Consider the following 13048-nt stretch of genomic DNA (forward strand, 5'->3'; position numbering starts at 1 on the left):
TATATTGCATAAATATTCCATTCAAATTTGGGATCTGTTCAACACATTTGGCATCTCAGACTCACCACTTTTGTTTTGCTGGCTTACAACTTGTTACTGATATTCCCTACACTCACAGTATGGCAATACCAACAACTGATTAGCCTTGAGTGTCAGAAGTCTGAAGTAGCACAGGATTATCACTGTGGGTTGACATTTCAATTTTTACAAAAATCTTACTACATGGTGGTTAATTTCAGGGAATGAGGCTGTTCTGAATTTTCACTTAATGAATGAAAATGTGTTAGACCAATCTTCATCATAATTTCAAACCTTATTTTTTCTGTCTGTATCTAGGACAAAAGAAATGTTACTTGCCTCTTGTTTCTTAATATCCTTACTGTGGAGGGTGATTTAGGACATTTTCCATTGTGGCTGAAAGACCTGGAGCTTCAAGTGAGGTACGTTTAATTCCTGGTGGAAAGAAGAAATATGAAAAAATGATGTAGTTCTCCTTCCCAGGCTGCCGTAATACCTAGACTTACGATAGTCAAGGATGCACTTATTTATGCAAGTTAAGGCTAGTATCTCCAAGTACAAGGTGCCTTTTATGAAGTCTCAAAAAACTTCCAGTGACTCACCACTGCCCTCAGGGACAAGCCTGGACTCCCTACCTTCTGGCCCTGAATTACTTTGTCAGCTTAATCTCCCATCACTCCCCCTGCCCCAGAATTGCACTGTTGTGCATTTTATTCAGTAGGAAGGGGGAACCACTGAGGACTTTTGAGTAGAGGAATTATAGATTTAAAGCTGTATTTCAGGAAGATTACATTTACAGCAAAATGCAAGATAGGCTAATTAGAGGAAGAAGAGATTGGAGGCAAGTTATTGCAGTAGGTAAGAGCAGGGGTGGTGCCAATGGAAAAGCTTTTGAGAGAGTTTCAGGAGATAGATTGGACAAAATGTATCAGCTTTTAGATGTAGAATATGAGCAACAGGAAAGAGTCAAAAATGACTTAGGTTTTGTGTCTGGATAAAAGGAGGTACAGAGAACAGGTTTGGGGGCAACTGGAAGATGATGAATTTGGTTTTGTGCATATTGGATTTGAGGTGTCCATTGGCCACCCAGATGGGGACACCCTAGCTCTCTGGGTGTGTGAGTAGAATATGCATGGGAATCTTTTGCAGACTTAGCTAATCTCTGGTCCAGCCCTGGGAAGATGGGAAACAGGATGCATTTTTACGTCTGGGGAGAAAGGATAGCATTAGAAGACTGAGATCGTTCTGGGGAGAATTCTTTACACTGGGACTCCCAAATAAGCAGTATGCCAGGAACTTACTGTGCCTATTAGTATAGGCAGCCACAGCAGGGACTCTAACTTCCCTATGCTCTGCAAATTCCAGAGGGCCTATTCACCCAGCAATCACTCAAACATGTGGGATACCAACTTTTACAATTATGAATTATTTTATATCTTCCTTTATCAAAATAATCATGGATTTTATAACCAGGAAAAAAACATAACTTGGAAAACTGTATGGCAAAACTATAATTATTTAACTGAAAGAAAACAGAATAATTATGAACATTGCTCATTTTCTTACCTCCATCATTTAAAGGATATAATATTTTAGTTGCTTCTTTATCTTTCTGTGTGGTTTAACATTCAAGAAAAAAAAACATTCATTAGTAATTAAGCTTCTAAGACAGACTTTTGTTGACTCAGAGCAATCAAATTAATACAGTATCACCACCCATCTTCCATCCCCTACCTCTCTCCTAAACTCTGGTCTCAATGCTCATACATATCATCAACCTCTTGGACGGATCTCTCTCACAGGTACCTAAACTACGTAGTTCAAAATGAAGTTTATCATGTACTTGTGTACTCCCATCTTTCCAAATTTGCTCCTTCTTTATCTTCTATATTTTTGTTAAAGGCATAACAGTCCATCCAGTCTAATCTAATGCTTATTGAGCACATTGATTGAAATCAAAGTAAGATATAATTCCTGACCTCAAGGAGTTTATCATCTGGCAGAAAACACAAGTATGATACAGTATAATGAGTTCTGAGATAGAAGTAGGCCTGAACACTATAGGAGCACAGACAAAAGGCATCCCACTTCAAGAAAACCTATACACAAAAATTAAATCATCATTGTCATCTCGCTCTCTCTGGAACCACACATCTATTGAGTCACCAAATCTTGACATAATCTGACTCTGAAATATCTTAAATCTGTGGCCTCTGGTTCACCCTCATTGTCACTGCCTTAGCTTGGGCCCCTATTATTTTTATCTGGACTGCCCCAGTAGATTCAAAACTATCTTGCCTCTAATCTCTACTCTTTATGTATCTATCTCACACACTGCAACCAGACTATCCTTTTAAAACCCAAATCATTCTTATTTCACATCCCTACTCAAAACCCTGCAATGGCTTCCTACTATTGAGAGGATAAACTTGTACTTCAGCAAGGAATGTAACGCTCTGACTTCAGCCTGTCTCTTCAGGCTCTGCCCCCCACTGCCCTGCCTTTGCTTTAACATCTGGCTGCAATACTGCCTCACTATATTCTCACATCTATTCATCTAGACACTTCCCACTCACATTTCAAGACCTAATTCAATTAAGCCCTCCTTTAATAAAGCCTTATTAGACCTCTCTAGGCAGGACTAGTCTCTAAATCTTCTGGGCTCCCACCACACTTTGTACAAATCAAAACTCTCCTCTCACATTACTGTAAGGACTTTTGCTTGTGTGTGTCTGATCCCTGGACAGTGAGTTCCCATGAGCAGTGATGATGTCTTTCCCATCTTTGTATCCTATGTCACCTACCTTTCCCCTCTTCCCTTCCTTCTAGCTTAGCAAAGGGCCTGGCCCACAACAGGTTCTCAATAAACATTAGCCATCATCATCATCAGTTAGTTTCTGCTAAGCTACAGGTACATTTAAGGTGAAGCTGACCCAGAACTTTATCTGCAAGGGAGAGGGTCCAGACCTTGTAGGACCCCATTATCTCTGACTGCTCAGCACCATGCCAGTGAAGGGGATAGCTCATATTAATAAAAGTTAACCAGATAAAGTAATGATCAATACAAAGCATCTGAGTACCTTTTGTACCTTTTGTTCTGCTGTGTTACTCTGTATGTCATGCTGAGGAGGTAACAAAGTTGATGAATGTTTGGCAGAAATCTTCATAAAACTCTGAGAGTAATGAGCTGGTCCTAAAAGTAAAGGAAAGGGAAATCATAGAATTTTTAAACAACTTTATTGAAGTATAGCTGAAGTCCAATAAGCCATACATATTTAAATATATCATTTGTTCAGTTTTGACATATGTATAAATTCATGAAACCATCACCACAATCCAAGTAAACATTTCCATCACCTCCAGGTTTTCCTTGTGCCCCTATAGTTTATGTTAAAAGCTCACTCTTCCTTCCGGTTAGCTATTTCTCTAATTTTTTAATGTTGTTCCTTAACTCTTGCTTCTCTTCTTACATCTTCTCTAATCTTTGCCCCAAGTAACATTTCCTTTGTCTTCCATTCCTAAGGAGCACACTGTTATACTAGTTAGCAGGGGATCTCTTTCATAGTCTTTAAAAAAATTATTTTGTCAATAAGCAAATTAGATCAAATCAAGGGCCTTAAAGAAATCAGGTCAACCATAATGAAAATCTTATATGGCCTTAGAATGGGCTTGAACTTACTGCTCTGTATTGGGAATATGTTGGTGGATGCAATGGAATGGCAAAAGCAAGAAATTATTTTGCTATTGGAAACTTAATTCAAGCATAAAACCTGGCTCCAAAGATGGACCTAAAAGGATTCTGGCAAGAGGGTTTTCCCTTATGGACTTGGGGGTTATCTCATATGTACTTTGTTGCCTTTAAATGCATTTTGACAGAGAAACTAAATAAATAACCTAGTCTGAATTTTGAGAGAATGCAGGCATAATTATTTTTCACTAGAGTTAAATTCTAAAACTATAAGAGCAGATGAGGTGTGACTGTTATGCAATGGACATATAATTTGCGGAATAAGTCTCATTATGTTAAGTAAAAGCTGTGGATTATAATAGTGATTAATGCTTAATAATGGCTTATGTTTTTAAAGTAGTATTTTTAGTAGCAGTTTATTTTTTAACACCTGAAATAACTTCAGGTAATATGGTGGGACTGCTAGAAATGTTTACAAATAAAACCATACACAATTTCTCCTTCGGTATTTAAAGTTTGGTGACTCTCACCTCTTCAGCTTGTCTACAGAGACTAAGTTTTCTTCCAATGTGGTCATAATGCCGTCTTCCTTTATTCGGAGTTTGGTCTGTTTTTCTGCCATGTGGTCAACCTTCCTTAATTCCCTACTAATCAAGTCTAAATATCTAAGTGAAAGTGCAAACATAAGTGAAGCTAAACTAAGTGTTTCCCTCATGAGGATATTATCTATTTTCATATTCCCAAACCACCATCTGGGTTGCTTTTTATTTTCTGAATTACAGGAAACGTAGAGTTTTTAAGGGACCTAACCTGATCCACCACCTCACCATGCTGCACTCCTGTTACTGGACTCCCTGTTATTGTGGCCGGGGCAGTGGCAAAATGTGGAACAGAGTGATTAAAAGCATTTTACACAGAGATTGTTCATAACTCAGACGAGTTTGGGGAACATGAGTTTTCAAAGACTGCTGAAATCAACTAAGGGACTGACTTCAAAAGAGAAGTAGATTTGAACTTCCTTTAAAAGTACGTGGGTACTGGCTTCTTTGTAATTGCCAAATCCCTGTATGAGCTCTCATGTACAGATAGGTCTGCAGACTACCACTCTGGGACACTGGTAGATCAGTGTGTATTCTGGCGTATCATGGCATTAATCCATGGAATGTAAGAGTCCAGTGATGGGGACCTGGCTCTCACCCTTGGTATAGGAGAAAGAGAAAGAACTATAACTCATCCCTTTGTCTCCCAGGGTATACACTTGACTTCTGCATGGTAACACTGAATGTGTGTGAGTAATAACTAAATGAACATTACAGTTGGTTGAGGATCACCTGTTTATATCAGCATAAGATCAAGTTATAGCCACTCTCCCTTTTGGGCCTTGCCGTCATTTCCTTAAACTTAAGTTTGAAACATGATAAAAACACCTTCTTTCCCTCTGTTATTATGGGCTTGGGTTTTCCAAGCTCAGGGAATTTTACTTTGGATTTCTCCTTCAAATATCCGTTTGGCTTACCTCTTGGGCTCCTAGTGACTCCAGTTTTTCAGGCAGAAACTCTCCTCCCTAGCCTTGGTACCAAGGTTCCCAGTCCCTGTTACCTCTTAATCTCCTTTCCTTCTCTCTACATTGAAAACTCTAGGGGGTTAAATAGTGTCTAATACTTTTTCCATTCTGCTTTCAGTTTTTTCTAGTCCTTTTACACCTTTCTGGGGTAAACAATGTATCCACAAATGAGCTTTGGTCGTACCTGTGCTTGGTTAACAGCTCTTGATCTGAAGCTGCCTGTCTATTTTTGTGTAACAGCCATTGTTGGAAATATGCATTCTCACAATTGTCATAGCCTGCCTTGGTGTCAAACAACTTATTTCCTTGTTTTTCAATTGTTTTATGAGAGGAGAAAAAAAAGAATTAAAGTTTTACTCTTGGCCAGAAATACACCTGTTCTCAGATATGCCTTCTTATGGTGAGGGCTTAGTAACTTCCTGGTAAACTTGGTACCTTTACAAATGGTTAATTCTGTTAACTTGCATTTAAGTCTAGAGTGGCTCCCTTTCAGGTAAGTGAAAATTTCTCTCTGTAAATGAAAAGGGTCTCGTTTTTATCTCTTACAGATCTCTAGAGATCTTGTTACCTAAATATTTCTAGGTCAAAACATTAAAAGAAAATATTCTGCAGAGGACCAAACCTTTCTTCCAAACCCTACATAAATACTTTCTTACAGGCCCCAAATAAAACAAATTTCGGTATTTAACTTACTTGTTCTCTTACGTAGTTTCTTTCAAAGTCTAATTTTAAACTGGTCAGATACTCCCTGTACTTATTTAATTCCTTCAAGGTACAGATGACATATAAAAACAAAAACCAAAATGTAAATAAAAAGTTGTTACAATCATAAAACTCTCCAGAGAACAGTCATAAAACATTCATTTTAGTAACAAGTTTGGGGTCAAGACTAATAATCGCACATTTTGGCAACTCTTTGGAAGGTAGTAGCTCTCTAACGTTGCTGTATCACCAGGAAATTTCTATCTAAATAACATTATTTCAATAATATGGTTTACATCATAATCGGGAATTTATATTTCCCCAACAAATTTGTTATTAAAACACCACTACAATGATGTTTAACCCCCAGAAGGATTTATTCTATCAAGCTGTATTGTGCTAGGTTTCCACATTCTCTGTAGTCTTCTCAAAGGGTATAGGAAATATTCCTTGACAGATATGCAGTGTGACATTATTACTTTTAGAGCCAGAGGAAAGGCACTACAAGACAGCTGGGAGAAAAATACATAAATAAATGTGTGCGTGTTTATATCTTTACATACTCAAATCATATGGTGCCTATCTTTTGCTGTTATCAAAAGAGAAAGGTCAAGTGGGAACACACAGTTACTTAGAAACAACAGCTGCCTGATTTCTCTTTACTGAAATACTGATTAATTAAAATTGAGTTTTCTATTAGGTTTCCTTTATTGGTCAACTAAAGTTGATACAGGGTCCCAGTGAGGTACAGAAACAAGTGTCTAACAAGTCCCTAGGTTTTTGCTGGTTAACAGGAAATAGGATTCAACCCACTTTATTACTGCTGGTGGTGTAGCCGCACTTCTTTCATCTCTGGACGGTGTTTCTTCACTTACAGTGTGTTTTTGAACGTGGAGTGTGTAGGCTTTTATAGCTGGTTTCCAAAAGTCGACAATAAGGATCAGACAGGTTAAAATCATAAGAAGGTTGATAAAGCTGTCAACACAGAAATTCAGTAGTATTGCATATGTAAAATTGAATGAAATCACACTTTTAAACCTCAGTTTTTTGAAATGATTAGGTTATTCATTGAAAATAAAACATACCAGCAGAATCTGAAGTGAAAGTTTACAGACAATGGACTGATCTGGGTAAGTCTAACTGCTTTTCTATTCCTCTCTCTCTCTCTCTCTCTCTCTCTCTCTTTTTTAAACCAGACCTGTCTTTAGGCTGGAGGTGGTAGCCTCAACCTCAGCCCAATACCTGAACATTGAGATGTGGCCCTAAGAGTTCCTGCAAGATAGGTAGGAGGCTTCATATGTAGGTAGAGGGGCAGACAGCATGGGCACGATAGGGTTATAGCTTTCATTTCCCACTTAAGAGCTTCCTTTGTAAGTTTCTGACCACTTGATTGATGCCAGCCTCTTGTCTCTCTCTCCCCCAAGGGACCTATCTCAGCAATCTGGCCTTGCTGACCACCAATATTTCCTTAAAAAAAGGCAAAAAAAGATATCCTTCTGGGCAATGATTTAATTTACAGTGAGACTAGACAGGAAGCCCATATCTTTCCTAGAAGGAAACAACCAAAGGTGACGGCAATTGATACAATGCAGCAATTAGTGCATTGATTATTGGATTCCTCCTTTTAGATGTCGACTTTTGACTAGACCTATCAAGAAAGAAAAAAATTCCATTTGTTCAGGCCAGGATAAGCTTTCTTATCATCAATTAAAATAACTGGATTCCCTGACCTGAAAAGTGTCTCTGTTAATCATCACTATTATATCACTATCACTATTATATCATCACCAGTGGAAGATCATAGGGTAGACTTTTAAAAGTACGCAAATTGTCCTTTACACCTAACAGGTTATCTTTTCTTGAAAGCAAAATGTCTAAGTTAATTGGTAAAGTATTTATTATTAACTTTACCATAAAAACAATTTAAGGAGCTTTTCAAACAGTTGCTACCCAAGTATGGTATACTAACAAGCAAATAATTTATATATAAATTACTTGAGAATAAGTTTAATATCAAAATGTTGGCATAGGAGATGAGTTGTCAGCTGATGCATAGCTAAGGACAGGTAGCTTTGTTACATTTTAATATTATTGAAAATAAGATAGAATGCTACCATTTTGCTTCCACTTGCATTCAAAACAATCTGAAAGACCTTTAAATTCCCTGTTTCCATATGCTCTGCTAAAGTGGTCTGAAGTTCAGGAAGCAGCAAGGTGAGGTGAAGGAGCATGGCCTAAGAGTCAGGAGACAGGGGTCCTGGTCTGAATTCTGGTACTGTCTACCTGTGACCTTAGATAAATCTTGGCTTTACCTCATAAGGTAGTCATGAGTTAAAAAAAAAACAAAAACTAAAGGTATAAATATAAAGTCTTAGTTCCTTGAGGAGATCCTGCTAAAACACAAAGGATCCCACAAAGTTAGCCTTCAAAGGAATTGAGTGTAGTGTCTGATCATGATTAAATGCATACATTTTAGAGGATTCAATATAATAAAGTATAGAATCAGTGCAATTAAATATGGAAAAAATCTGGAAATTATAGGTAGATAACAGATGAATAACAGAGGTACAGAATAGCAATATGGAAAATAGAAGATATTTGAGGAAGAAACCAACAGAGAGGGCTGAAGTTACACACTAAGGAGTATTATTACTTGTAGTGGAACAGGTTTTGAGTATGTTTAAGGAAAGCTAATTTATGGGAGTGTGACTCAGTCAATTTCTGTGAGGTTGGCATATATTTAGTAGAACATATTGGTTTTCAAAGGATAAGTTATATTGCTTTCCAGCAATACACATTTAAAAAGTATACTAGACAAGTATCAGAAATACTAAAGGAGCCCCTACTCATCCTTGCTGACACTCTAGATAGTGGAAGGATAAGGATGTCAGAATAATTCCTGTAGAACCCTTTGCTATTGTGATCAAAGCACACAACCACAAAGTTCTGAACTTCCTTCAGGCTTGGCCTGGAAGCTAAGGACAGGGAGGGAGTGTTAGGTAGAGGACTTAAAATGTATAACAATATGAGTGCTGTATACTAAGTCCCTAGCAGTACTGACTCAGTGCTGAGTGAGAGTGTGCAGACCAAGGTCAATTAAATTTTAAGGGAAGGTGAGATAACTGGGGGTTGTGACACTTGGGAAAGGTTTCATATAACAGCTTTTCAGAGATGGCTCAAACCAAAGGTCAGGAAGGAGAGGAGGAGGGTACATGCCAGTGAGACAGGGACCACTGATGTAGTCAGAGTAGCGTGAGGGCCTCCGGAGGGGGCAGGGCTAGATATTTGCAGTCAGAGCAATGTAACTACATGCAAAGAACCCCCCACACACACTAAAACTCTATGTTGAACATTAAGCTCTAGAATCATTCTTCAGTGAGATCAGTTAATATTCCGCAGATAAAGAAGAGTAGCACATGTTTTATTATGCTAATCATTTGTAACCATGTATAAGATTCACTTTAGCATACTAAAAGGCCCAGGTCTACGTGCTGTCTTTCCTCCTTCACATCTGAGGAGGTGATTTTGCACACTGAGCAACTAACTGAGCGTGCAGCCCCAGCTATAGATGATATGGTAAAAGGCAGGAAGAATTCCATCTTAAAAGATTGCATTTTAACACCCAGGAAGTTTAAGAGGCAGGATTCTTTAGCAAATAGACAATACCTCAGCCCACCTTGAGGGCTGGGCAGGCAGCCTTTTGATATGCTCCCAGACCAAGATGCCAGTATCCCAGAAAGAAATCCAGGCAGGAAATTCCTATTTTTAATACTCAAGGACCACTTAACAAGTCCACACCCCGAAGCTTTTTTTCACGTTCCCAAATATCCTCAACTGCCTATAAAACCCCTAGACAACACACCACTACGGAGTCTCTTGTCCCCTCCTGGCGTGAGCCGGGAACTCTGGCCTTTCACTTTATCTCTAAATAAAAGCCTGTACCTTGCTCTCCTACCTTGAGTGTTTGTGAAGCTCATTCTTCGGCTTTGTGAAAAAGAATCCCGGCATCACCAGGTTTCTGGAGCCAGAAGGGCAAAGGCACAGAAGTAGGAATTAGTATATTTTGTGTGGCTAGGCAGAAAAGACCCCAGTCTTCCTGGGTTAGAGACAAGGCTGAATTAGGTGGCTGAGGCATATCACAGGGCCATCTATCATTAAAGTGAGGTTCAGACACTAAATACTTCAACTCATTTAACTTCACTTGGTGTGTGAAATTGAAGCTGACTCCGAAGCAAAATCATAGTAATGTTGATGCCGGGGTTCTTGTTTGTGGAGCCGAAGAATGAGCTTCACAAACAGTCAAGGTAGGAGAGCAAGGTACAGGCTTTTATTTAGAGGTAACAGTGAAAGGACAAAGCTCCTGGCTCACGCCAGGAGGTGACAAGAGAGTCCGTAGTGGTACGTTGTCTGGGGGGATCTATAGGCAGCGGAGGATTTTTCGAGAACATGAGAAAAACTTAGGGGTGTGGACTTGTTAAGTGGTCCCTGAATATTTAGAATTAACTTAACACAAGCAACTTCTGAGATACCAGCCTCTTGGTCTGGGGTCATATGAAACAAGGCCACCTGCTCAGCCCCCAGGGTGGGCTGAGGTATTGTTTGCTAAAGAGTAAGTGAAGAATTTCTAACGTCTTAACTTCTTGGGTATTAAAATGCAATCTTATCTTTAAGGTGGAATCCTTCCTGCCTTTTACTGTGTTGTTTATGCCTGGGCTTACTTGCTAAATTAGTTGCCCAGTTTGCAAAATCACTTCATCAGATCTGAAGGAGGAAAAACAGCACGTAAGCCTGGGCCTTTTAGTATGCTAAAGTGAACCTTACACATGATTATAAATGGTTAGCATAATAAAACTTGTGCTACTCTTCTTTATCTGGGGAACATTAACTGATTTCACTGAAGAATGATTCTAGAGCTCAATGTTTAACATAGAGTTTTAGTAGGGGGGTTTCCTTGCATGTAGTTACATTGCTCTGACTGCAAATATCCCGCCTGCCCCCTCCGAAGGCCCTCACCCTACTCTGACTACATCCACTGTCCCTGTCTCAGTGTTTCCAGTTTAATAGGAAACTGAAAAGGGTAAAGAAAATCATTTTGGCACTATGAAAACGTAGTTTACCTTTTCACTTATATCTGTAGTGTAGAACACATTATTGCTTCCTGGGATAACAGGCAGTTTGACCACAAGAGTAAGATCCAATAGATCAGCTGCTCCGACCTCTGGAGTGGGTTTTTTTGCGAGCTCTGTCAAATACAAGTTTAAGTTTGTCTGTTTGCCCCCTAGAATTACCCTTTGAGTTCAGACCAGTCTACTCACCCTTCAGTGGGCTAATACGTATCTCCAAGTAAACCAAAGAATCAGGCACTCTAGGTTCAAAGAACCCTCTCCGCCGACAACCCGGAAGACCTCCCAGCTTTCCCGGGGCACCAGCCCTACCTCCGGGCCCTCCCCACGACCAATCGTTGCCAGAGGCAGCGCTGGCTACTACCGTCGGCTCGGAACGGAGCCAGGAAGTCAGAAGCTAGGTCGCCCAGGACCCCCGCCTTTCTCCCGAGCTCTGCTGAGGTCCCCGCCCCTCCCGTCGGCACGCACTCCCAAGACCCCGCCCACAGCTCAGGAGGAGGGCGAGGACGGCCGACTAGCTCCACTCACGTTGTCGCACTGCTCCGTGCCTGCAGTTCGGCTGCAGGCGGCTGCCTTAGTGGCGGCGGCTTTGGCAGCCTTGCGGCAGTTGCCGAGATACAGATCCATGGCCACCCATCAGCTCCCAGGGGCCCGGGGGGCTGGGGCGGCAATCCGTCTTCCTTTCTCTCCTCACTCGCACCTTTCCCGCTCTAAGCCCAGATCAAGTCTGGGCCGCCAGGACAGTGGTCAACAAGGTAACGCGTTCCCCAGGCCACGCCCCCAACTATGTCGCAGGCAGAAGCGATGACGTCCTCAACAGATGTCTCCCGCGCCGGCGTCGCACTCCAGGGAGGGGAGGAGGAGCCATGGCCCTCGCTTCCAGAACCTTGGGCGCATGCGCAGGACCCAAGACTCGAGGTTTAGAATCCTCAAGAGTTGGGAAAGTGGTCCCAAACGCTTGGTGTAAGAGGGCCACAGCTGAGATTCCCTTTATATCTGCAACCAGCACCCACTCCTTTAAACTAAACCACAATGTATCAAGTTTTGCTAGTGGGCAGCTGGGTGTAATTCTAATCTTTCTTGGTTCCCCAAGGAGCAATGTCGTTTCGTGATTGGCTTGTTTCATTTAGCCTAATGCCTTCAAGGTTCATTCCTGTCATAGCATGAGGTAGGATTTATTGACTTTTTAAGGTTCAATAATGTTCTATGATATGTATGTACCACATTTTCTTTATTCACTCAACCATTCATGGACATTTAGGTTGGTTATTGTGAATAGTGCCGCTATAAACATAGGTGTGCAAATGTCCCTTTTTGAGACCGTACTTCAATTTCCTTGGATAAATACCCTGAAGTAGGATTGCTGGATCATATAGTAACCCTATTTTTAATTTTTTTGAGGTCTATACTGTTTTCCGTAGTGCTTACATATTTTATAATCCCACCAATGGGGGGTAAAGGGAGAGGGGTGCAGATTTGTTGTAAGACCACCTGCCCTGCCCCCAAAGTGGGCTGGGTTGTTGTCTGTTTGCTAAAGAGTGAGTTAAGAATCTTACTTCTTGACTTCTTGGGCTGTTTATAGTTGGGATTGCTTACCAAAGTAGTCTTTTGCCTAGGTTGCAGATTACTTGATTAGGACTAAAGAAGGGAAAACAGCACATAGGTACAGTTAAAATGAGCTTGGCCTTTAACAGGCTAAAGCAAATTTTACAGTGTCATGATCTAACTGATACAGTGAAGTCACAAGTTATGCTGAGATACTCTTCTTTATTTGCAGAACACTCAGACATTCCAGGCCAAGTCGCTCCTGGCCTTTTGAGCTTTAATGATCTCACTGAAGATGTCCATATTCCTAGTCTGGTCTCTTTACCCTAGAGAATTAGTGTGACTCTGACTTTGCATAATGCTTAATGCAGAGTTTCTATAGGGACTTATTTGCACATTGTTACATTG

General features: G+C 40.4%; 1 protein-coding gene and 1 long non-coding RNA gene across 12 annotated transcripts in view; one reads left to right on the forward strand and one right to left on the reverse strand.

Annotated features, from left to right (window-relative positions):
* Window positions 1-13048, forward strand: part of LOC118935151 (uncharacterized) — a 40333-nt gene that overhangs the window by 13681 nt on the left and 13604 nt on the right. The window lies entirely within an intron of this gene.
* LOC118935152 (fibrous sheath-interacting protein 2-like) lies at window positions 325-11765 on the reverse strand. Of its 10 annotated transcripts, none has more exons than XR_008995022.1 (6): window positions 11624-11765; window positions 11090-11214; window positions 6786-6947; window positions 3108-3211; window positions 1585-1630; window positions 325-453 (listed from the first exon to the last, which is right to left on the reverse strand). XR_008995022.1 is itself a non-coding variant. In XM_057495296.1 (3 exons), the coding sequence occupies exons 1-3, from the start codon at window positions 11720-11722 to the stop codon at window positions 6840-6842; spliced, it is 336 nt and encodes a 111-aa protein (XP_057351279.1). In that variant the 5' UTR covers window positions 11723-11739; the 3' UTR covers window positions 6662-6839. The 10 variants fall into 10 exon arrangements, 1 of the variants encoding a protein (XP_057351279.1); XR_008995021.1 differs by having other exon boundaries at window positions 3099-3211; XR_008995020.1 differs by lacking the exons at window positions 325-453; window positions 1585-1630; window positions 3108-3211 and adding exons at window positions 3247-3536; window positions 4237-5781; window positions 9928-9990.

The sequence above is a fragment of the Manis pentadactyla genome, chromosome X, assembly GCF_030020395.1.
Source record: "Manis pentadactyla isolate mManPen7 chromosome X, mManPen7.hap1, whole genome shotgun sequence".
Taxonomy (NCBI): domain Eukaryota; kingdom Metazoa; phylum Chordata; class Mammalia; order Pholidota; family Manidae; genus Manis; species Manis pentadactyla.

What these genes read in the sequence shown, in the direction of transcription:
- LOC118935152 (XM_057495296.1), bottom strand. Translation starts at nt 11,722, where the DNA reads ATGGATCTGTATCTCGGCAACTGCCGCAAGGCTGCCAAAGCCGCCGCC. An exon ending in GGAGCAGTGCGACAACGTGA is followed by an intron (nt 11,215 to 11,619) that starts GTGGAGCTAGTC and finishes TGTATTTGACAG; the next exon opens with AGCTCGCAAAAAAACCCACT. An exon ending in CTACAGATATAAGTGAAAAG is followed by an intron (nt 6,948 to 11,089) that starts GTAAACTACGTT and finishes CTGTGTTGACAG; the next exon opens with CTTTATCAACCTTCTTATGA.